The 21,237-nt window shown below is 50.9% G+C and overlaps 1 protein-coding gene and 3 long non-coding RNA genes across 11 annotated transcripts in view; all 4 read right to left on the minus strand.

Moving 5' to 3' along the window:
* Positions 1-10,660, minus strand: part of LOC137444764 (uncharacterized) — a 47,008-nt gene extending 36,348 nt beyond the window's left edge. For 3 of the 5 annotated variants that reach the window (XR_010988274.1, XR_010988273.1, XR_010988269.1), the window contains exons 1-2: positions 3,860-3,955; positions 1,588-1,666 (exon numbers count right to left, since the gene is read on the minus strand). This is a non-coding gene — a long non-coding RNA (uncharacterized lncRNA). Of the gene's footprint in view, positions 1-826; positions 959-1,587; positions 1,667-3,859; positions 3,956-9,530 lie in introns of those variants that run through there. The other 2 variants (XR_010988270.1, XR_010988271.1) reach the window with 2 other exon arrangements.
* LOC137444771 (uncharacterized) lies at positions 4,688-7,936 on the minus strand. Its single transcript, XR_010988280.1, has 3 exons — positions 7,697-7,936; positions 7,507-7,556; positions 4,688-7,026 (listed from the first exon to the last, which is right to left on the minus strand). It is a non-coding gene; the product is annotated as an uncharacterized lncRNA (long non-coding RNA).
* A 513-nt stretch (positions 10,661-11,173) lies between the features above and the next one.
* Positions 11,174-14,652, minus strand: LOC137444770 (uncharacterized). Its single transcript, XR_010988279.1, has 3 exons — positions 14,206-14,652; positions 13,567-13,729; positions 11,174-12,401 (listed from the first exon to the last, which is right to left on the minus strand). It is a non-coding gene; the product is annotated as an uncharacterized lncRNA (long non-coding RNA).
* A 3,017-nt stretch (positions 14,653-17,669) lies between these two features.
* Positions 17,670-21,237, minus strand: part of VIPR2 (vasoactive intestinal peptide receptor 2) — a 40,693-nt gene continuing 37,125 nt past the window's right edge. For all 4 annotated transcript variants that reach the window (XM_068145734.1, XM_068145736.1, XM_068145735.1 and 1 more), the window contains 3 exons: positions 19,726-19,855; positions 19,596-19,637; positions 17,670-18,863 (listed from right to left, as the gene is read on the minus strand). In XM_068145734.1, the coding sequence (XP_068001835.1) occupies positions 18,690-18,863; positions 19,596-19,637; positions 19,726-19,855 (346 nt within the window). In that variant the 3' untranslated portion in view covers positions 17,670-18,689. The remainder of the gene's footprint in view (positions 18,864-19,595; positions 19,638-19,725; positions 19,856-21,237) is intronic.

Consider the following 21,237-nt stretch of genomic DNA (forward strand, 5'->3'; position numbering starts at 1 on the left):
GGCTTCGCTGTGTCCGATGAATAAAAGGAGGAAGTTCCACAGGAGCAGAAGGGAAAACCTTTTCACTGTGTGTGCCAGAGCCCTGGAGCAGGCTGCCCAGAGAGTTAGTGGAGTCTCTGGAGACATTCAAAACCTGCCCCAGGTGATCCTGCACTGGCACAGGGGTTGGACCGTATGCTATTTTGGGGTCCCTTCCAGCCCCTAACACTCAGTGATTCTGTGATTAGCTATGCTGGTGACAGAGTCTCACTGAGTGGTCTTTAAAATGTTTTTCTTCTCTTTCAGCCTAGGAGTTTCATATTTAAATATACCTTCTGCTCTGTCTTCCCCCTTCCTTCTTCCATCTTGCGTCTAAACACTAGGAGAGCTTGATGAGGTGTATCCTGGGCGTCCCAACGTAACACATCTCAACTGCATACATGGATTTTGTAATCTTTTGCCCCATTGCTCGCACAGGGTGGATTAAGTTCATTACTTAGAGCTTGTCAGGACAGCTGTTGAAGTGTCCTGTGCAATGCAGGAGGAGTTGAATCCCATAGGAAACCACATTACTGTGCTTTGTCAGCCTGGTTATGGTCAGAAACCTCCTTCATTTTTTTTTCTCTTAAACAGATATATCACATGAGTCCCCAGAATTAATTTGCCTCTTCTCATAATTATTTCTTTAAAACTGTCTTAGAAGTGTCTCTGTCCTTCCCTCTCCCTCTCTCTAGATACTGGCCTCCTGAGCCCACAGCAGACTTGCACAGAGCTACTGCGAGCACCACTCTGCACGGCCTCTGGGGGGCTTTCAAGCACAGGCACCCCAGGAGAATCCAAACCTAACCTTGCAGCTGGCCTTAGAGCTCCTCTTTGGAAAACTGTCGCTGCCAGGGCCCACAAACCCAACATCCTCTGTCAGCAACCTGGATGTAAGAGCTGAAAAGTGTGAACAGAAATTGTACTTGGACACCTCAGGAAGATCCTTCAATGAAAGAGCTGGCTCCTCCTGAAGGGCAAGTATGAATGGAGCTCTCAAAGTACCACACTTCAGAGCCTCCTGCTTGCTAGCACTAAGACAATTGTTCATGTAGAACGACTGGCCACTCACTTCAACAAACCCCACAGAACTGGCTCCTATCAACTCTCCAGAAGACACTGCTGCACTAGCTTGGCTGCCTGACCGGCTCAGTTCAGGTGGCTTAGGATCTCACAGAGGGTACCACAAGAACTGAGGGGACTGCAGTCTTTGCAGCTTCAGCTTTCCTTCTCTGCTACTTCTTTTTTCAGATGGATTTGCTTTCAAAGGGACTGCTGGACAGCAGAACAGGATGGATGGCTGGGCCCCAAGAGCGGTGGGGAACAGAGTTAAACCCAGCCGGTGGCCGGCCGGGCACAAGTGGTGTTCCCCAGGACACCCCTTGTGAGAGAGTGAGTCCAGAGAAGGGCCACAAAGCTGGTGAGGGGTCTGGATAACAAGCCTTATGAGGAGTGGCTGAAGGAACTGGGACTGTTTAATCTGCAGAAGAGAAAGCTGAGGGAATTAAGGTATGGTCTGGCTTCAGCTCTCAACTAGTTCCATGTTGAGCAAGGACAGCTTGTACTCACAGAAGGCACTGGCTGCTTGGGTTCAAGGTTCCTGCAGAGCTCAGGCTATCTCTCTTCATTAGTGAGGTCGTCCTGTCACCTAGGCAGAGAGAAGAAAATGCAGCTATGAAATTAGACCACTGGAATCGTGAGACTCGTTCTGTGTGCGACTCCAGGAGAATCCAAACCTAACCTTGGAGCTGCCCTGAAGAGCTCCTCATAGCTTGAGGAGTACCAGAGCAGGAACAATTCCCAAAAGGTTTTCACTGCATTCCTAGGGCACTTGAAGGATTGCCCTGGCTGTAGTTAATACCTAGAAATTCCCCTCAGAATCTTTGCGGCACAGCAAGGAAGTTGAGGGATGGGAAGGCAATATGTACTTACACGTTAGGCAAGAATTGGCTTTGCAAACTAATCTCTCTAACTGTTGGATATGCACTGAACTTCCTTGAGGCCAAATGAGGACCCCTTTATTTGGGGAAGCCTCAATGAATTGGACTTGGGGGGCATCAGACTGGGTGACTACATCTGAGAGTAACTTCCACAAGTGTCAGCATGGGAAAGATAGCTCAGAAAGCCTGGGTCCAAAGTTTGACTTAAGAAAATATAGTATAGGAATATACTGTTGGCTGTGAGAAAGGGGGGAATTGATGAACAGAAAAGTCTCATTAACAGAACCACAGAGTTGATAAGAATTTTCCGCTTGTTAGCTGAAATGCCGGAACGCAGGGAGGGGGAGAGGGGCTGGCAGACAGCCTTTGGATAGAGAAGGAATAACAGGATTTGTCAGTGATTCACTTCTGTTAGTCTTGGACAAGATGCTCTTTTGTATAAGACAAAGGACACCTGCATGATATGTGTACTTCTGCTCTTTCAGATAGATAAGCTTTGTATAGATAGGAAGCAGCTGGACCTCTGTCATTATAGACAGACAACTTTTTGTATAAAAGTTTGCCCAAACCTCTCTGAAGACACACAGCTCTTTTGAAATGATCCTACCTGTGTCAGGCGCCAGAATAGAAGCACGATACAAGAGACTTACTGAGTCTCTTGTGTGTCTTTCTCTAAGTCATTATCAACGCTGTCTGCAGCACAAACCCAAACCCATCCCGAGACACCCCCAGCTCCCACGGGAGCCTGCAGAGACCTCCCAAAGGGTCCGTCGGAGGTGCCCAGCTGCCTCCCCACGACCCTTGATCCTTTCAGATCGCCCCACCAGAACTTTACATATCCCCAGACCCTTTTAGGTGTCCCCAGACCTCCTCCGTCACCCCCAAAAGCCCTGCCGATGGCCCCAGACCACCTTCAGACGCCGGAAGGAACACACCTGGGAGTCCCAGGCCGGCAGCGACACTGGAAACCGCACTGCGAGCTCCCCGAATGCGCCAGGACCCCTTGCCCCGCCAAAAGACGGCGGTTCGCAGGCACCCTGGGGCACAGAACGGCGTCAGGCGCCGAATCAGGGCTCTCCGCGACCGCTCCGGCTCCAAAGCTGCTCAGCGCGGCGCCCGCCCCCCCGGCCAGAAAAGCGGGGGGCAGCCCGCGAGGAGGGCGCGTGCGCGGGACCGGACCCGCTGCGGCGCAGGCGCCGTATCCATAGCGACGAACGGGACACTGCTGCCCAGCGCGAGCAGAGCCGGGCTAGGGCGCAGGCGCCGTATCCATAGCGACCACCGGGACGCTGCCCCTCTTGCGCCAGCAGAGCCGGGCTAGGGCTCAGGCGCCGGATCCATAGCGACCACCGGGACGCTGCCCCTCTGGCACGAGCAGAGCCGGGCTAGGGCGCAGGCGCCGGATCCATAGCGACGCTCGAGTCAAGCTCTCCGCTCTCCGCTCTTCCCCTAAGAATTTTCGAGCATTCAGCGCAGTTAGGCTGCAGAAATTAGCTCCCCCGGGGCGGCACACGCCGCGGCACGGCTGCACTGCCGGCCATTACACACAGGGTTGAGCACTGAGCTCCCCCGGGGCGGCACACGCCACGGTACGGCTGCACTGGCGGCCATTACACACCGGGTGGCAGCATTGAGCTCCCCCGGGGCGGCACACGCCCCGGCACGGCTGCACTGCCGGCCATTACACACAGGGTGGCAGCATTGAGCTCCCACGGGGCCTCTGGGTACGGTTGAGGCAGCAGCCGCCACCCCCGCAGAGCCCCACCGGCCAAGCCCGGACACGCCGCCCCCCCCCCCCAAAAGCCCCGCGCTGCCCCGCCGCTGGCCACCCCGCCAAGCCCCGCGCAGCTCCAGCGGCTGCTATAGAGAAACCCCGCAAAGCAGCAGAGACTGGCACTGACCTGGGACAGAGCAGAAGAGCTCCAACCACTACCAGCCGCAACCCTGCACTGAGCCATTTTAAAGCATCTGGCGCCATGTTGGTGAGGGCGGTGCCATACTGGGGGGTGGGGTTCAGGCTGGGGGGCGGTGCCACGCTGGGGGGGGCGGTGAAACGCTGGGAGAGGCGGTGCCACGCTGGAGGGGGGCGGTGCCACGCTGAAGGAGGGTGGTGCCACGCTGAAGGAGGGTGGTGCCACGCTGGGCGGGGTGGTGCCACGCTGGGGGGGCGGTGCCACGCTGGAGGGGGGCGGTGCCACGCTGGGCGGGGTGGTGCCACGCTGGGGGGGGGGGCGGTGCCACGCTGGGGGGGGGCGGTGCCACGCTGGGGGGGGCGGTGCCACGCTGGGGGGGCGGCACCACGTTGGAGGGGGGCGGCGCCACGTTGGAGGGGGGCGGCGCCACGCTGGGGGGGGCGGCGCCACGCTGGGGGGGGCGGCGCCACGCTGGGGGGGCGGCGCCACGCTGGGGGGGCGGCACCACGCTGGGGGGGGCGGCGCCACGCTGGGGGGGCGGCGCCACGCTGGGGGGGCGGCGCCACGCTGGGGGGGCGGCGCCACGCTGGGGGGGCGGCGCCACGCTGGGGGGGCGGCGACACGCTGGGGGGGCGGCGCCACGCTGGGGGGGCGGCGCCACGCTGGGGGGGGCGGTGCCTGCGTTGTCACCTCACGCTCAGCTTTCCATGGGTTTTATTCCCCTCCAAGACAACACGTTGAGTTCTGAGCAGCTGAGGCGCCCTGGGGAACACCTCTACAGAAATGTTCCTCCAAGAGCTGTCAGAAAAACGTTCGTTCCCCCAGCAGGCAGCTCTGGCTTCAGAGCAAAAGCCTTCTGTGATCATTCTGTTTAGCTCAGCACCAGCTGCAGCCGTCAGTATTACCAAACTACACAGTAATGGCCTCCTCCCGGTGCCCTCCCGGTCCCAACAGTTTCCTCCCACCAAAGGACTGGCAGAGAACTGGAAGCGACTGGGAAGAAACTGGGAGTGACTGGGAGGGCACGAGGTGGAATCTGGGAGGGAAGGAGGAGGAAACTGTCAGAGACTGAAAGAAAACTGGGAGGAAACTGGTAGAGACTAAGAGGTAGTGGAGGCTCAAGTGGGAGGCACTGGGGAGAACTGTGAGATAGCTCTGAAGGAACTGGAAGGGACTGGGAACAACTGGGAAAAAAGTCCCAAAGAGGATCCTAAATGGGCCCAAACGGCCCCAAAGTAAACAGAGCCCAAACTGGGGTGATCTGGACCAATGGAGCCAGTGGAAGCACTTCCCACCTAAACTGCACTGACCAAAGAGAGCGCAGCTCTGCTTTCCCACTCCGGGAAATCTGCCACGCTGCAAGATGAGAAGGAGACTGGGAGGGATTGAGCTTCTCCAGCACGGAGGCGAGCGTCCTTCTGTCTCGCACTTCAGGCTGTTTACTGCAGTCAGCTCCTCTTTATCATCAGACCGTTCTTCCGTCATCAGCAGCCTGTTGTTCTTTCCTGTCCTGAAACCTTCCATAGATACTTTCTGCTTTCCTCCAGGCAGAGTCCAAGGGCATGATATTGAACACATGCAAGTGCCAGGTTCTACACATTACCACAACAACCCCAGGCATTGCTACAGGCTGGGGTCAGACTAGCTGGAGAGGAACCAGGCTGAAAGGGACTTGAGGGTGCTGGCTGACACCAGCTGAACATGAGCCAGCAGTGTGCCCAGGTGGCCAAGAAGGCCAAATACATCCTGGCCTGCATCAGGAACAGTGTGGCCAGCAGGAGCAGGGAGGTCATTCTGCCCTGTGCTCAGCACTGGTCAGGCCACACCTTGAGTTCTGGGTCCAGTTCCTGGGCCCCTCAGTTTAGGAAAGATGTTGAGATGCTGGAAGGTGTCCAGAGAAGGGCAACAAGGCTGGGGAGGGGTCTGGAGCACAGCCCTGTGAGGCAAGGCTGAGGGAGTTGGGGTTGCTTAGCCTGGAGAAGAGAAGGCTCAGGGGAGACCTTCTTGCTCTCTACAACTACCTGAGGGCAGGTTGTAGCCAGGTGGGGGTTGGTCTGTTCACCCAGGCACCCAGTACCAGAATAAGAGGACACAGTCTCAAGCTGTGCCAGGGGAGGTTTAGGCTGGAGGTGAGGACAAAGTTCATCCCAGAAAGAGGAACTGGCCATTGGAATGTGCTGCCCAGGGAGGTGGTGGAGTCCCCATCCCTGGAGGTGTTCCAAAAAAGAACTGGATGTGGCACCTGGAGCCATGGTTTAATTGTGAGGAGGGGATAGGGATGCAGACATAGGAGGGAATTGATGAGATCTGAGGTCTCTTCAAACCTGGTTGATTATGTGATTATGTGAGACTAGGAGGTACTAGGAGGAACTGGGGGTTACTGGGAAGTACTAGAAGGTACTGGGAGGCTGTGGAAGGACTCTGGGGGGGGAGGGTTACTGGGGGGGAGTGAAGGGCACTGGAGAACTATAAGGGTTAACTGGGAGGTACTGGGAAGGGCTCTGAATGGCACTGGGAAAAACTCAGAGACTGCGGAGAGACTTTGGGGCGGTCTGGAGGGGCTCAGGGGGGCACTGGGAGCTATGGGGACATACTCTCAGTGCTCCCAGTGCTCCCAGTTGGGTTCCTGCTGCTTCCAGTTGTCTCCCAGGGCTCCAGAACTGACTTCAGCTGCTGCAGGTATGGCTCCCAGTCCCTCCCAGTGCCTCTCAGTCCCTGCCAGCCTCCTCCCAGACTGGGAAAGGACTGGGAGACACTGGGAGGGGCTCAGGACAGTACTGGGAGGTACTGGGAGGCTGTGAAAGGATCTGGGGGGGGAAGGTTACTGGGGGGGAGTGAGGGGCACTGGGGAAATTCTAAGGGTTAACTGGGAGATACTGGGAAAGGCTCTACGTGGCACTGGGAAGAACTCACAGACTGTGGAAAGACTTTGGGGCGGTCTGGAGGGGCTCAGGGGGGCACTGGGGGTCATGGGGAGATACTCCCAGTGCTCTCCCAGTTGTCTCCCAGTTCCTCCCAGGGACCCCTAGTGCTCCCAGTTGGGTTCCTGCTGCTACCAGTTGTGTCCCAGGGCTCCAGCAATGCCTCCAGCTGGTCCAGGCATGTCTCCCAGTGCCTCCTGGTCCCTACTGGTCTCCTCCCATACTGGGATAGGACTAGAAGGGATTGGGAGGTACTGGGAGAGACAGGAATAAACAGGGAGGGACTGGGAGGGGACTGGGAAGGGAGTGGGACAGTGTGGGAGGGGACTTGGAGGGACAGGGAGGGGACATAGTGGGAATGGACTGGGAGGCTGTAAAGGGCTGTGGGAGGGAAATGGGGGACTGAGGGGGGTACTGGGAATTCCTGGGTCATGCTCCCAGTGCTCCCAGTTGTCTCCCAGTGGGGATGCTACTGCTTCCAATTGTCCACCAGGGCTCTTGCCAGGTAGTGCATGTATGACTGGGACCCGACGGGATACACCCACGGGTACTGAGAGAACTGGCAGATGAGGTTGCTAAACCCCTCTCTATCATATTTCAAAAGTCATGGCAATCTGGTGAAGTCCCCACAGACTGGAAAAGGGGAAACATAGCCCCCATCTTCAAAAAGGGTAAGAAGGAGGAACCAGGGAACTACAGGCCAGTCAGTCTCACCTCTGTGCCTGGAAAGATCATGGAGCAGAGCCTCCTGGAGTCACTACTCGCTCAAAAGAATAGTGAAGAGGTGATTGGGAACAGTCAGCATGGCTTTGCCAAGGGCAAATCCTGCCTGACCAACCTGGTGGCCTTCTATGAGCAGGTGACAAAATTAATAGATGAGGGGCGAGCAACTGATGTCATTTACCTGGACCTGAGCAAAGCCTTCGACACTGTCCCGCACCACATCCTGGTCTCCAAACTGGTGACACATGGGTTTGATGGGTGGACCACTAGATGGATAAGGAACTGGCTTGATGGCCGCACCCAAAGAGTGGCTGTCAATGGCTCCATGTCCCAGTGGAGGCCAGGGACAAGCGGAGTCTCTCAGGGATCAGTCCTGGGACCTGTCTTATTCAACATCTTTGTGGGTGACATGGACAGTGGCATTGAGTGCACCCTCAGCAAGTTTGCTGATGACACCAAGCTGTGTGGTGCAGCAGACACGCTGGAGGGAAGGGAGGCCATCCAGAGGGACCTTGACAGGCTGGAGAGGTGGGCACAAGCCAACCTCATAAAGTTCAATAAGAGCAAGTGCAGGGTCCTGCATCTGGGTCGAGGCAATCCCAGGCACAAATACAGGCTGGGCAGTGACTGGCTGGAAAGTAGCCCTGAGGAGAGAGACTTGGGGGTGCTGGTGGACAAAAAGCTCAACATGAGCTCTCAATGTGCACTTGCAGCCCGCAAAGCCAATCAGATCCTGGGCTGCATCAGGAGAAGTGTGGCTAGCAGGTCGAGGGAGGTGATCCTCCCCCTCTACTCAGCCCTGCTGAGACCCCACCTGGAGTACTGTGTCCAGTTCTGGAGCCCCTATTACAAGAGGGATGTGGAGGTGCTGGAGCGTGTCCAGAGCAGGGCCACAAGGATGATCAGAGGGCTGGAGCACCTCTCCTATGAGGACAGACTGAAGGAGTTGGGGCTGTTCAGTCTGCAGAAGAGAAGGCTCCCAGGTGACCTCATTGTGGCCTTCCAGTACAGGAAGGCTGGGGAAGGACTTCTCAGGATATCAGGTAGTGATAGGTCTAGGGGGAATGGAATGAAGCTGGAGGTGGGGAGATTCAGGCTAGATGTGAGGAGGAGGTTCTTCACCATGAGAGTGGTGAAACCCTGGAATGTGTTGTCCAGGGAGGTGGTCGAGGCCCCGTCCCTGGGGGTGTTTAAGAGCAGGCTGGATGAGGCTCTGTCCAGCCTGATCTAGTGTGGGGTGTCCCTGCCCATGGCAGGGGGGTTGGAACTAGATGATCCTTGTGGTCCCTTCCAACCCTGAATGAAACTATGAAACTGGGAGGGGACTGGAAAGGGATGGGGAAGGGACTGGTTGGTGACTGTGAAGGGACTGGGATGGAATGGGAGGAAGTGGGATGGACTGGGAGGGGCTGGGATGGACTGGGAGGGCACTGGGAAGAGACTGGGATGGGAGTGGGAAAGGACAGGGAGGAACTGGGTGTACTCGAATGGGAATGGGAGGGTACTGGGAGAGACTGGGAAGGACTGGGAGTGCACTGTGACGGGACTGGGAGGGGAGTGGGGAGCCAGTGGGAGGGGAGTGGGAGGGAACTAAGAAGGGAATGGGAAGGGAAAAGAGTTGGAAGGGACTGGGAAGGGAATTGGATGGAAAGGGAGGGCATTGGGAAGGACTGGGAGGAATGGGAGGGGACTGGGAGGGAACTGAGAAAGGACTGGGAAGGGACTGGGAGGGTACTGGAAAGGGCTCAGGACAGTACAGGGAAGGACAGGGAGGCTGTTAAGGACTCTGGGGGGGAATTGGGGGGGCACTGGGAGGTACTGGGAGGCTGTGGAAGGATCTGGGGGGGTGGGTTACTGGGGGGGAGTGAAGGGGCGCTGGGGAATTCTAAGGGTTAACTGGGAGGTACTGGGAAGGGCTCTGAATGGCACTGGGAAGAACTCAGAGACTGTGGAAAGACTTTGGGCAGGTCTGGAGGGGCTGAGGGGGGCACAGGGGGTTATGTGGAGATACTCACAGTGCTCCCAGTGCTCTCCCAGTTGTCTCCCAGTTCCTCCCAGTGCTCCCGGTTGGGATCCTGCTGCTTCCAGATGTCTCCCAGGGCTCCAGAACTGACTCCAGCTGCTGCAGGTATGGCTCCCAGTCCTTCCCAGTGCCTCTCAGCCCCTGCCAGCCTCCTCCCAGACTGGGAAAGGACTGGGAGGCACTGGGAGGGGCTCAGGACAGTACTGGGAGGTAGTGGGAGGCCGTGGAAGGACTGTGGGGGGGCAAGGTTACTGGGGGGGAGTGAGGGGGCACTGGGGAATTCTAAGGGTTAACTGGGAGGTACTGAATGGCACTGGGAAGAACTCAGAGACTGTGGAAAGACTTTGGGGTGGTCTGGAGGGGCTCAGGGGGGCACTGGGGGTCATGGGGAGATGCTCCCAGTGCTGCAGACTGGGGGGTTTCAAGCACAGGCACTCCAGGAGAATCCAAACTTAACCTTGCAGCTGGCCTTAGAGCTCCTCTTTGGAAAACTGTCGCTGCCAGGCCCCACAAACCAACATTCTCTGTCCACAAACTGGATGTAAGAGCTGAAAAGTGTCAACAGAAACTGTAATTGGATGGCCCAGAAAGATCCTGCCAGTCTGAACGCACCAGACCTGGAATGCACAAAGAAACTCTGTTAGCAACTGTCTGTGTGTCTGTTCATAGCTTTAGGAGTAACAAAGCAGAGCCAATTCCCAAAAGGTTTTCACTGCATTCCCAGGGCAAGTAGAGGCTTGCTCTGGCTGTAGTTAATACCTAGAAATTCCCTTCAAAATCTTTGCAGCACAACAAAAAAAAAACAAAACAACCAAACCACAAACTGCTTTATATTATTAAGTAGGAACTCAAAATACTACAGGAATTGTGGTTTTTTAATGACAAATTATTCCTTTTCTTTTGTCTTTCTTTTGGTGTCATACCAACTAGTTGTAGTCCATTGGCCATCCTGCCCTCCAGCTTTCTGGCTGAGCATGTGGCATGGCCTTGCTAAGTTAGAAAATCCTTGCTGAGTATGCAATGTGCTCAGCAGGAATTAAAACATCCCTGCATTATCAACACTGTTTGCAGCACAAATCCAAATCCTAACCCCTAACCCTAACCCCTAACTCTGACCCCTAACCCTAACCCCTAACCCTTGAGCCCTACCCCTACCCCTTGCCCCCCCGACCCTTGCCCTCCCTGACCCCCCTGACCCTTGAGCCCTGATGCCCCTGACCCCCAACCCCCCGACCCCCCTGACCCTTGAGCCTCAGACCCCCCTGACCCTTGACCCCTGACCTTTGACCCTTGATCTTTTGACTTTTAACCCCAGGCTTTGCCATTTGACCCCTTACCTTTGACCCCCCCAGCCCCGACCTTTGAGCCATGACCTTTTGACCCTTGATCCATGACCTTTTGACATTTGACCCCAACCTTTGACCCTTGAACTTTGACCTCTGATCCTTGACCTTTAACCACTGACCTTTGACCTTGACCCTTGTCATTTTGCACCCTGACCTCTGGCATTTGACCCTTGCCCCCTGACCTTTGACCCCCTGACCCCCCAGCCCCCTGACCCTTGCCCCCCCGACCCCCTGACCCTTGTGCCCCCTGACCCTTGCCCCCCCGACCCCCAACCCCCTGACCCCCCTGACCCTTGACACCCCTACAGCCTAACCCCTTGGTGGGGGGGTTGAGAGATAAGGCCTAGCTTTCCCTCCCCCACAAAGAGGAAAATAAACCTCAGCTAACTCAGTTGGAGAAGCAAAACGGATGCTATATTTACAAGCAATGTGAAAATGCAGGTTGTGTATCTACACAATATATAGAGTATTTACAATATATACACAGAAATATACAGCAAAGAAAATAAAGAATACAGGAACAAAATTCCCTCCTCTGGAGAGAGGCTTTGTTCAGCGCCTAGCAAAGCTGCTTCCCCCATGCACAAGGGCAAGAGAAGCCCCTAGCTGGGCTGTTAACACACCTTTTAAGGGGTTCTGATGGCATCTGAGGTGGCTCTGGGGGCATACGGAGAGCCAAAGGGAGCCGAGCCACCCTTTCAGGGGAAGAAAATCCTCCCGCTTCCCTGAGAGTGGAAACAAATTTTGACAACATACCTATAAAAGGTGAATCAATTACAAACAGTGGACTTACCTTTGTCTGTACCAGGGAGAATTTGTCATTCTTTATTTCTTTTTTATTTGTTGGGGTGTTATTCTTTGTTTCTTTGCTTTTGGATGGAAAGCCCTCTGAACAGAGCCTAGCAAAGCTGCTTCCCCATGCACAAGGGCAAGAGAAGCCCCTAACTGGGCTATTAACACGCCTTTTAAGGGGTTCTGATAGCATCTGAGGGGGGTCTAGGGGCCCCAAAGGAATCTTTTAGTTGGACATTTCAGGGAGCCTCCCCCCACCCAACGGCAACTACTCCTAACCATCCAACAAAAATACTCACAGGAGACCCTCCATTGGCACCCACATGTGCCTAACTTCCCTTTGGATAGCCCCACACCCATCACAGATGCACACAGACCCCCTTAGGAGAGGTGGCAACTGAGCAGTTAGGGGGGTGTCTCTTGCCACCGTGCATGGGAAGCACCCCGCTGGCCTCTGTTCAGAAGGTTTTACATTCCAATAAAAAACAACCCAACACCAAAGAGTGATTGCCCATTGGAACGGGCTGCCCAAGGAGGTGGTGGAGTCGCCGTCATTGGAGGTGTTCAGGAGGAGACTTGATGGGGTACTTGGTGCCATGGGTTAGCTGTTTGGGTGGGTTGGATTGGTTGATGGGTTGGACGCGATGATCTTGAAGGTCTCTTCCAACCTGGTTTGGTTTATTCTAAATAAAGGTTTATTGAAAACCAATGAGTATTTAAAAACCCTACAACACAGAGAAAGGAAAATCCATTAGTTGTGTACCAGAGATACACACTGTAAGTTTACATATTTCAGAACCCCATGTAGCTCATTTCAAAGCGTCTTTTCAGACAAATTAATACCACACTTCTACACCTAGTTAAACAGGAGAGCTATGAAGTTGGAGGTGGGGGGGTCAGGGTTAGCTGGCCTCTTCGGGATTTTAATCCCCTCCAAGAACATGCAAGCATTTCAAACAAGCTGATACAGAAGAACCCCAGAGAGCAGCAGAGGCTGGCACTTACCTGGAAGGGAACCCAAGGAAACCAGGAAAAAGCTGAGCAAAGAGCCAACCTCAGCAAAGCCGGGCACCACCAAGAGGAGCTGAGCCCCACCAAGCCCACACCTTTTCAGTTCAGTTCATCTCCTCTCTATTTCATTTCAGAGAGTCCCACACCATTTCAGTTCACCTCAGTCTCAGGCTGCGCCAGGGGAGGTTTAGGTTGTATGTTAGGAGGAAGTTCACAGTATCACAGTGTCACCAAGGTTGGAAGAGACCTCGAGGATCATCGAGTCCAACCTTTCACCACAGACCCATGACTAGACCATGGCACAAAGTGCCACGTCCAATCTCCCCTTGAACACCTCGAGGGACGGTGACTCCACCACCTCCCCAGGCAGCCCATTCCAATGACTAATGACTCTCTTCGTGAAGAACTTTCGCCTCACCTCGAGTCTAAACCTCCCCTGGCGCAGCTTGAGACTGTGTCCCCTTGTTCTGGTGCTGGTTGCCTGGGAGAAGAGACCAACCCCTTCCCGGCTACAACCCCCTTTCAGGTAGTTGTAGAGGGCACTGAGCTCTCCCCTGAGCCTCCTCTTCTCCAGGCTAAACAATCCCAGCTCCCTCAGCCTCTCCTCATAGGGCTTGTGTTCAAGGCCTCTCACCAGCCTTGTTGCCCTTCTCTGGACACCTTCAAGTGTCTCGATGTCCTTCTTAAACTGAGGGGCCCAGAACTGGACACAGTACTCAAGGTGCAACCTAACCAAATCAGAGTACAGGGGCACAATGACCTCCCTGCTCCTGCTGGCCACACTATTCCTAATACAGGCCAGATGCCATTGGATGCCTTTCTCCCTCAAAGGGCATCCCCTTACGGCTTACAGGCTACCTCTTTCCCTTTAAAACGTACCTTTTCCTGCCTGGAGACTCTTCTCTATTCCTGGGGTGACCTGAGTGAGTTCAAGGAGTTCTGCCCAAAAAGCCTCGGAGGGGGTGCCTAGAGAGATCCTGTTCCTCAGCAGATCCAGCAGCCAAACAGAGGGGTGGTTCTGCCATGGTTACCAGAAACTGACCTGTGGAAAAAGATGAACTCCACAACTCAATTGATGGAGTTTTTCAGGCTTTACTACAGTGCTGGACACAGGTAGGACCTCTCCTAAAGGCCTGCGTGCCAAACAATTTTGGAAACTCAACACATTTTCACAGAGGAGGAAGTGGGACTGTTGCAGTCCCAGAAATCTGTTTCATGTTTTCCTATTTACTGTGGGTTACTGCGTATGTTTTTCATCTTTTTTTATCAGAGCTGCAATCCACCCTCCCCAAAGGCCAAAGCTGAATTCTGTCCCCCCCGCCAACAAAGGCCAAAGTTACATTCTGTGCGCCCCACCCACCCTCCCTAGTAACTAACCCTAACCATCTAACTAAAATACCCCCAGGAAACACTCCATTGGCGCCCACATGCCTCTACATGCCCCTAAATTCCCCTTTGATATGCCCACACCCACCATAGATGCCAGCAGACCCCCTTAGGCAGGGTGGCAACACTGACCAGTTAGGCATCCTCTCCTGCTCCTGTGCATTGTGAGCGGCTCAGCCGGCCTTGATTCAGAGGGTTTTCCATTCAGGTAAAAAACAACCAAACAACAACAAAATCAATACATTTAAAACCCTACCACACAAAGGGAAATCTACTGTTTGTATATTATAGAAGCACACTGTAAAATTGATTTCACAACCACACGTACCTCATTTGAAAGCCTCTTTTCATACTGATTAATACCAATCTCCTGGATAACCACATGAGCTAAGGAGTTGGATTCATATGGTTGGAGGGGGAGGGTCAGGGTTAGCTGGCCTCTTTTTATTCACCTCCAAAAACATTCAGGCATTTCAAACATTCAGAGCTGCTATAGAAGAACCCCAGAGAGCAACAGAGGCTGGAACTAACCTGATGGGGAGCCGAGCAGCTGAAGGGAGCCACCAAGGCACCCCCCAACCCAAAGGCCGGAGCCATCAAGGCACCCCCCAAAGGCTGGAGCCACCAAACCCACCCACCCCCGCCTCCCCCCCCCCCAACACAAAGGCCGGAGCCACAAAACCCCTCCCCCTCCCTGCCCCCCCCAAACACTAAAGGCCGGAGCCACAAAACCACCCCACCACCTCCGAAGGCTGGAGCCACAAACCCCCTCCCCCCCCAACCACAAAGGCCAGAGCCACAAACCCCCTCCTTCCCCCCCCCCCCAAACACAAAGGCCGGAGCCACAAACTCCCTCCCTCCCCCCACAAAGGCCGGAGCCAGAAACCCCCTCCCCCCCATCCCAAACACAGAGGCTAGATCTGCAAACCCCACTCCCCACAACAACTAACCCTAACCATCCGACTAAAACACCCCCAGAAGACACTCCATTGGCCCCCACATGCTTCTATATGCCCCTAAATTCCCCTTTGATACCCCCACACTCACCACAGATGCCAACAGACCCCCCTTAAGAGGTGTGGCAACACTGACCAGTTAGGGGTCCTCTCCTGCCCCTGTGCATGGGGATCCGCTCAGCTGGCCTCGGTTCAGAGGGTTTTCCATTCAGGAAACAACCAAACAACAACAAAATCACTACCCTGCAAAAACTCTACGACACGCACAAAGGAAAATCCTCTGTGTCTTATAGATGTACACTAAGATTCCAGAGCCACATGTACCTCATTTGAAAGTCTCTTTTCATACACATTAATGCCCATCTTCTACACCTAGTTAAAAACATGAGCTATGGAGTTGGATTCATATGGTTGGAGGGGGAAGGTCAAGGTTAGCGGGCTCTAAGTGTTTTATTTCCCTCCTAAAACGTTCAGGCATTTCAAACATTCAGAGCTCCTACACAACCACCCCAGAGGGCAACAGAGGCTGGCACTAACCTGGTGGAGAGCTGAGCCACTGAAGGGAGCCCACGGAGGCTGGAAAACATGGAGCAGAGAGGCGACCTCAGCCAAGCCAGGTGGCACCGAGCCCAGCCAGATGGAACTGCTGTCCTTTTCATGGAAGGAAATCCTCTCCCTTCATTGACTGGTCCTAAATACACCATTACTGACCACACTCCCACTCAACATTCACTTCCTGTGTCTCTGGCCACGATCTTCATGGAGACGTGGAACCGCAGATGGGGACTCCCGCTCGCTTCATAGGTATTTCCTACGTCTCAGTCACGCCCACACTCAAAACTTCAGCAGGGTGTCAAACGTTCAGTTCTTGCAGGAACCTCCCCTGCTTCAACACAGACCATCCTACAATTCATTAAGTTCTTAAGGGATCCACTTCATATAACACAACACCCTATATAATACAACATCTGAGCCAAGCCCCCGCAGGGAGCTGAGCCGCCCCCGCAGACTAAAAATCCAATTACAAAACTCTCTCCTCTCTATACAGAGAGTCAGGAATGGTATTAATTGCTATGCAAAAAGGCTTTGAAATCACCCCCACTGGATCTCTTCTGTTAGATGCAAAGGCAAAACAGACTTTGCAAACATACCTATAAAAGGTATATCAATTCAAACCAGGGGAGCTTCCTTTGTGTGTATCAGGAGGCATTTGTCACCCTTTAGTTATTTTATTTGTTGTGGAATTATTTGTTCTTGGTTTCTTTTTAATTTGAACGCAAAGCCCTCTGAACAGAGCCCAGCAAAGCTGCTTCCCCACACACGAGGGCAAGAGAAGCCCCTAACTGGGCCATTAACACGCCTTTTAAGGGGCCATCTGATGCCATCTGAGAGGGGTCGGGGAGTATCAAATGAGAATTTGGGGGCATATGGGGGGATGTGGGGAGCCTCTAGAGGGCCCCAAAAGGATCTTTTAGTTGGACATTTAGGGTTACCTGGAGCTGTCTCTCCGTGTATTTGCCATTAAGAGGTTGTTGATAAGGTTGTTCAGCGATCCAAGAAAAAGACTAAATTTAGCAGTGGTTTCTGAGTCGAAAGCCTTTGGGAACACATTTAATTTAGTAGGGATGTATCTTTAGACCCCACGGAACTTTCACTGGCCAGCCTACTTCACTCCAGAATCTCACAGTTACATCACCAAGAGATAGCAGAAAACATTCTCCATGACTTGATGTGATCAATAGCATCTTTAAAGTCAAATTTTGGCAAAGTAACAATTTTTCAAATAATTACTAACTCAAATGATACTCACCATGTAAAGGCGTAAAGGTTGGTGTCGCGTAACAGTCTGGAAGGTTACATGGAATAACCACTGGAATACGTTGCCCAGGGAGGTGGTAGAGTCACCAACCGTCCCTGGAGGCGTTCAGAAAATGTCTAGATGTGGCACTGCACGACATGGTTTAATGGCCATGGTGGTGTTAGGCTGACAGCGGGACTCAGTATTGGAGGCCTTTTCCAACCAAAACAACTCTACGCTTCTATGTTTCACAGTTACCTGTTTTGCAGTACTGATGTAAACCACAGGGCCTTTGCTGTCTTTGGTCTGACATAACTTTGTATCACTGAATGGTAATCCCCTTGAAATAACTCGTCTTTGATAAACTGCTAAATAAAATCAGAGCAAGAGGTGTATGGACACTTTGGTGGCTGTGAACAATATTCCTACTACTGGTAATATTTTCAAGAGTGTAGATGTATGCCTGTCAACTCACACCCATGCTGCTGTTCTTCCCCTTCCCTGGCACTAGTATGGACCTTGGATTCCACTGTCTCCATACTACCTATTATTTGAAACATCATGGCAATTGCTTTTATGGTTCAGGGGTACCTATGAAAATATGTATTATTACCACTTGCTCTTTAGGGTGAACATGGTTAAACAGGACAGAGGAAGTAAACATTACTGGGGTTATTTCTTTTAAAGCGTGCAAATGTGCTGTGTATGTTTATAGGAATCTGACAGTTCTATGCTTTTTTTTCTTTATGTGGCTACATAAGAGGCTTGGCACTGTTGATAATTTCATCTATTTATGCCTTTTATGGTAATTTTTAGAGATTCTATCTTTTTTTCGGCTGGAGTCACGGTCATGGCTACTTTTTAATTCAGCTCAGATAAATACAGAAGAGAATTAAGCTAAAACAATTTGCACAATTCCTTAAATGGCAGTTGTAAGTATATGAAAACATTCCTTGTTTTAGCTGTCAAGTATGTAGTTCTAGAGAGATATTTATATTATTAAAAATTGTATTTTTAAAGCCACGGCTGTTTATCCTATGCCAGACTGCTCTAGCAATAAAGGACCTCTTCAGAAAATTGTTTAATAAAAGATCAACACAAAGCTCTTGGATTTTAAAGAGAAGAGAACAACTGGAGATTGCAACCACACTATTGGAAATGCTGATGTTGTAATTAAAACTATTCACAGTAGTCTTTTCTGTATGGACTATAAAGGTAGCCCTGCTTTCTGCACATAAAGCCAGGCACTTCTGAAAGGAACAGAATCAGAATCAAATTCTGTAGAAAGCAATCTCTGAAAGTTACACAATTAAAGCAAGTGCTACCTATTTTCCCTCCAAATAAATAATGGCACTGATTTCCTGGATTAGCACACTAAACTCCCAGTGTGGTTAATGATGGCCTTACACTTCTTTATTTTCACCTTGTTTTCCATAATTAGTAAAGAATTTCTTAATCATCAAGGAAATAAATGTTTCCTTCAGTATAAAGAAAAGCGTAAGAACTTTTCTTTCTTTCCATCTTACCCTTTTCAATATGTACCAAAGAATCTGCATTGAACATGATACCATGTATATATCTTGTAGTTATGTTGGAGGTAAAGAGGCTACTATAGTAAATGAGTTCTTGAATAGTTACAGCCAGCAAACAGCAAGAGAACCTCAGAATTAATGAGTCCCCTTTAAAGAAAACAAAGGCATTCATGGGGTAGGTGTCGCCATTATTAACTGGCTGGCTGCACAAACCCATTTCCCAAACACCAGCGCGTAGCAAAGCAAAGCACATTTTATAAAATATCACATCAACCTGCACAATGAAAGATACATCCCCCAGTTTTTCATCTTTTGAGTGACCTAGCTGATTCATATCATGGTGGTCTCGGTCTGCATAAATGACTGAGCCCGTGAATGCCGATGGAGCCGAGAAACGCTTTCTGATCCATTTCGAGAAGTCGAAGAGCTGTGGAGTCTGTAATCTCTGCCTGCTGTCTGCTTCCAGCACAAACTCCGCCATTTTCTTTTCAGTTCCCCTTGCACCTGTGTTAAAAACAGAATGCACGAGAGGAGATGAAAATGCCCTTTTACATGAGAAACTTTTCCACATTTACTGGTTGTCAAATGGGAACCTCTAGGAACGGAATCATAAAATGGCTTGGGTTGGTAGGAACTTTTAAAAATCACCTAGTTCAACTTCCCTGCCACAGGTTGGAACATCTTCAGCAGGTCGTGGTGCTCAAAGTTCCATCTAACCTGATCTTGAACACTTCCAGTGATGGAGCATCCACAACTTCACTGAGCATCCTGTTTCAGCATCTCCACTACCCTGACAGAAAAAATGTCTTCCTTACTTGCCACCTAAAGCTCCTCTCAGTTTCAAGCCATTGCCCTTTGTCCTGTCACTGCACGCCCTGCAAAATGTCTTCCTCCATCTTCCTTCTAATCCTCCTTTTTATACTGAAAGTCCACAAAACATCTCCCCAAAGCCTTCTCTTCTCCAGGCTGAACAATCACAATGCTCTCCATCTTCTATAGGAGAAGTATTTCAGCCTTGTGATAATTTTGATGGCCCTCCTTTGGATTAAGAGACTCTAACAGCTCCAGGTTGTTCTTGTGCTGAGGACAATCACCTCTCTTGACCTGCTGGCCACACTTCCTTTGATGTAGAAAATAACAACTGGCTTTCTCAGCTGCAAGCACACACTGCTGGGAGCACTTATGCATTTACTGAAAACAATATTTAACATCCTTAGTTGGAAATGTGAGACTTACTTCACTGTTCAGAAAACAATAGAGGACTGCAACAATCAACCCCTGGAGAGAGAGACAATATTCATTAGTTAGTAGGCAGCACCAACCTAGGTCAATAAAACTTCTTTGGAATAAAAGCCTTAAAATTTACCTGAAAAGATCCCAAACACAACTCAAAGATTATTTTATAATTATTGGAACTGCGGTCAGGAAATAGAGCAAACACTGTGTAGTGAACTCCAAATAATGGAATAAGCAACAATGTGGATTTTGCAAGTCTCCTGGACAAATAAAAGAGAAAAAGCTGGAATTTAATAATAAGCTCTTGTTTTAGTCAGATAAGAACCTGATACAGTGTCATTTATATAAATCTTGTATGATTTCAGATTTATAAACAATCTCAGTCCCAGAGGCTGCATTTATTTGCGTTGAAATCATCAGACCTAACAGCCCCTCACATCTAATGGTGCTACCAGGAAGCTGGACATATGGATTGCCTTAGCAGAAGAAATTAATTTACAACTGGATGAGATGATGATAGCAACAAATTTCCTGGTTTCCCAAGTGAAATTGAAATTGATTTTATTTTAACCTATCCTTGCCCACTGCCAAGGTAAATTGAGCAACAAAAAGGTAGAACCAGGAACAAGCAAGTGGGGCACAGAAAAGGAAGAAAAATGTTGACTTGCATGAGTAGTATTCACGTGTCTCATTTCACCCCATTCTCATTTTAGTAATTTTTGTGTAGGGGATGTTACTTTCTCTACACTACACTTACATCTTAGTGAATGAAAGGGGCAGACAAAATAGCCTTGTTCTTCTCTGTACTGTAGAAAATGAATTTGCATTCTGAAAAATGAGACTTCCAGACCCTTAATTTGCTCTTGAAATGCAGTATTTCTTGAAGTTAATCTACTGTTCCCATGGGTATCTGCTAAAGAACATCCAATCCAAACTTAATAAGGCAATCAAATGCTAAAAGCAAAGAATTCACAAGGCTGAAGAATGATTAATGAGGTTGGTACTAATTAGTACTTTACACTATGAAGTGCTAGAGTAAACTGTGGAGAATTATGGGACTGATGGGAAGTAAATGCCTCAGTTTTCACAACATACATAAATACCACACAGAAAGAAAAAAAAGTTCTTATCACAAGGGGTAAAACTGAAGGGATTTCCTGGCCACAGGTCAGTGCCATAGTGTGACAACTGCATGATTTCGCCTAGGCTGATTTAGTTCTCCCATATGCTGAGTTAATTCAAGTCATAAACTCCCACAAAAAAAGACCCTTGCAGCTCTTTGAAGTAAAGCCTTGCAGCACATTAGCGTGTTGCTTTTTCCATGGCGCATGAGAATTGAGAATTTGTTACGTTGTGAATCAGGTATGTCATACTGTTTATCAAACACTTAAGGTCCTAGTTCTCTTGGCTTTAAATATGTGCTTTACCACATCACGTTTTAACTGCATTTAGGACAGGAATGAATAGAATGAAGAAAACTTGTTATCCAGGGACATATTTTCAAAGGCCACTTGCACAGTTTCGATTTCTTCAGCATTCATACTAGGTTTTTGCCACTGAAATATCACATTAACATCCTGAGGTATCAAACTCAAGTGTCTCCATCTGGAATTTAAAATTTAAGATCTACAACTACACTCTT

The sequence above is a fragment of the Melanerpes formicivorus genome, unplaced genomic scaffold (genome assembly GCF_026170545.1).
Source record: "Melanerpes formicivorus ecotype bairdi unplaced genomic scaffold, bMelFor1.0.p_v2 SCAF_13, whole genome shotgun sequence".
In the NCBI taxonomy this organism is placed as follows: Eukaryota; Metazoa; Chordata; class Aves; order Piciformes; family Picidae; genus Melanerpes; species Melanerpes formicivorus.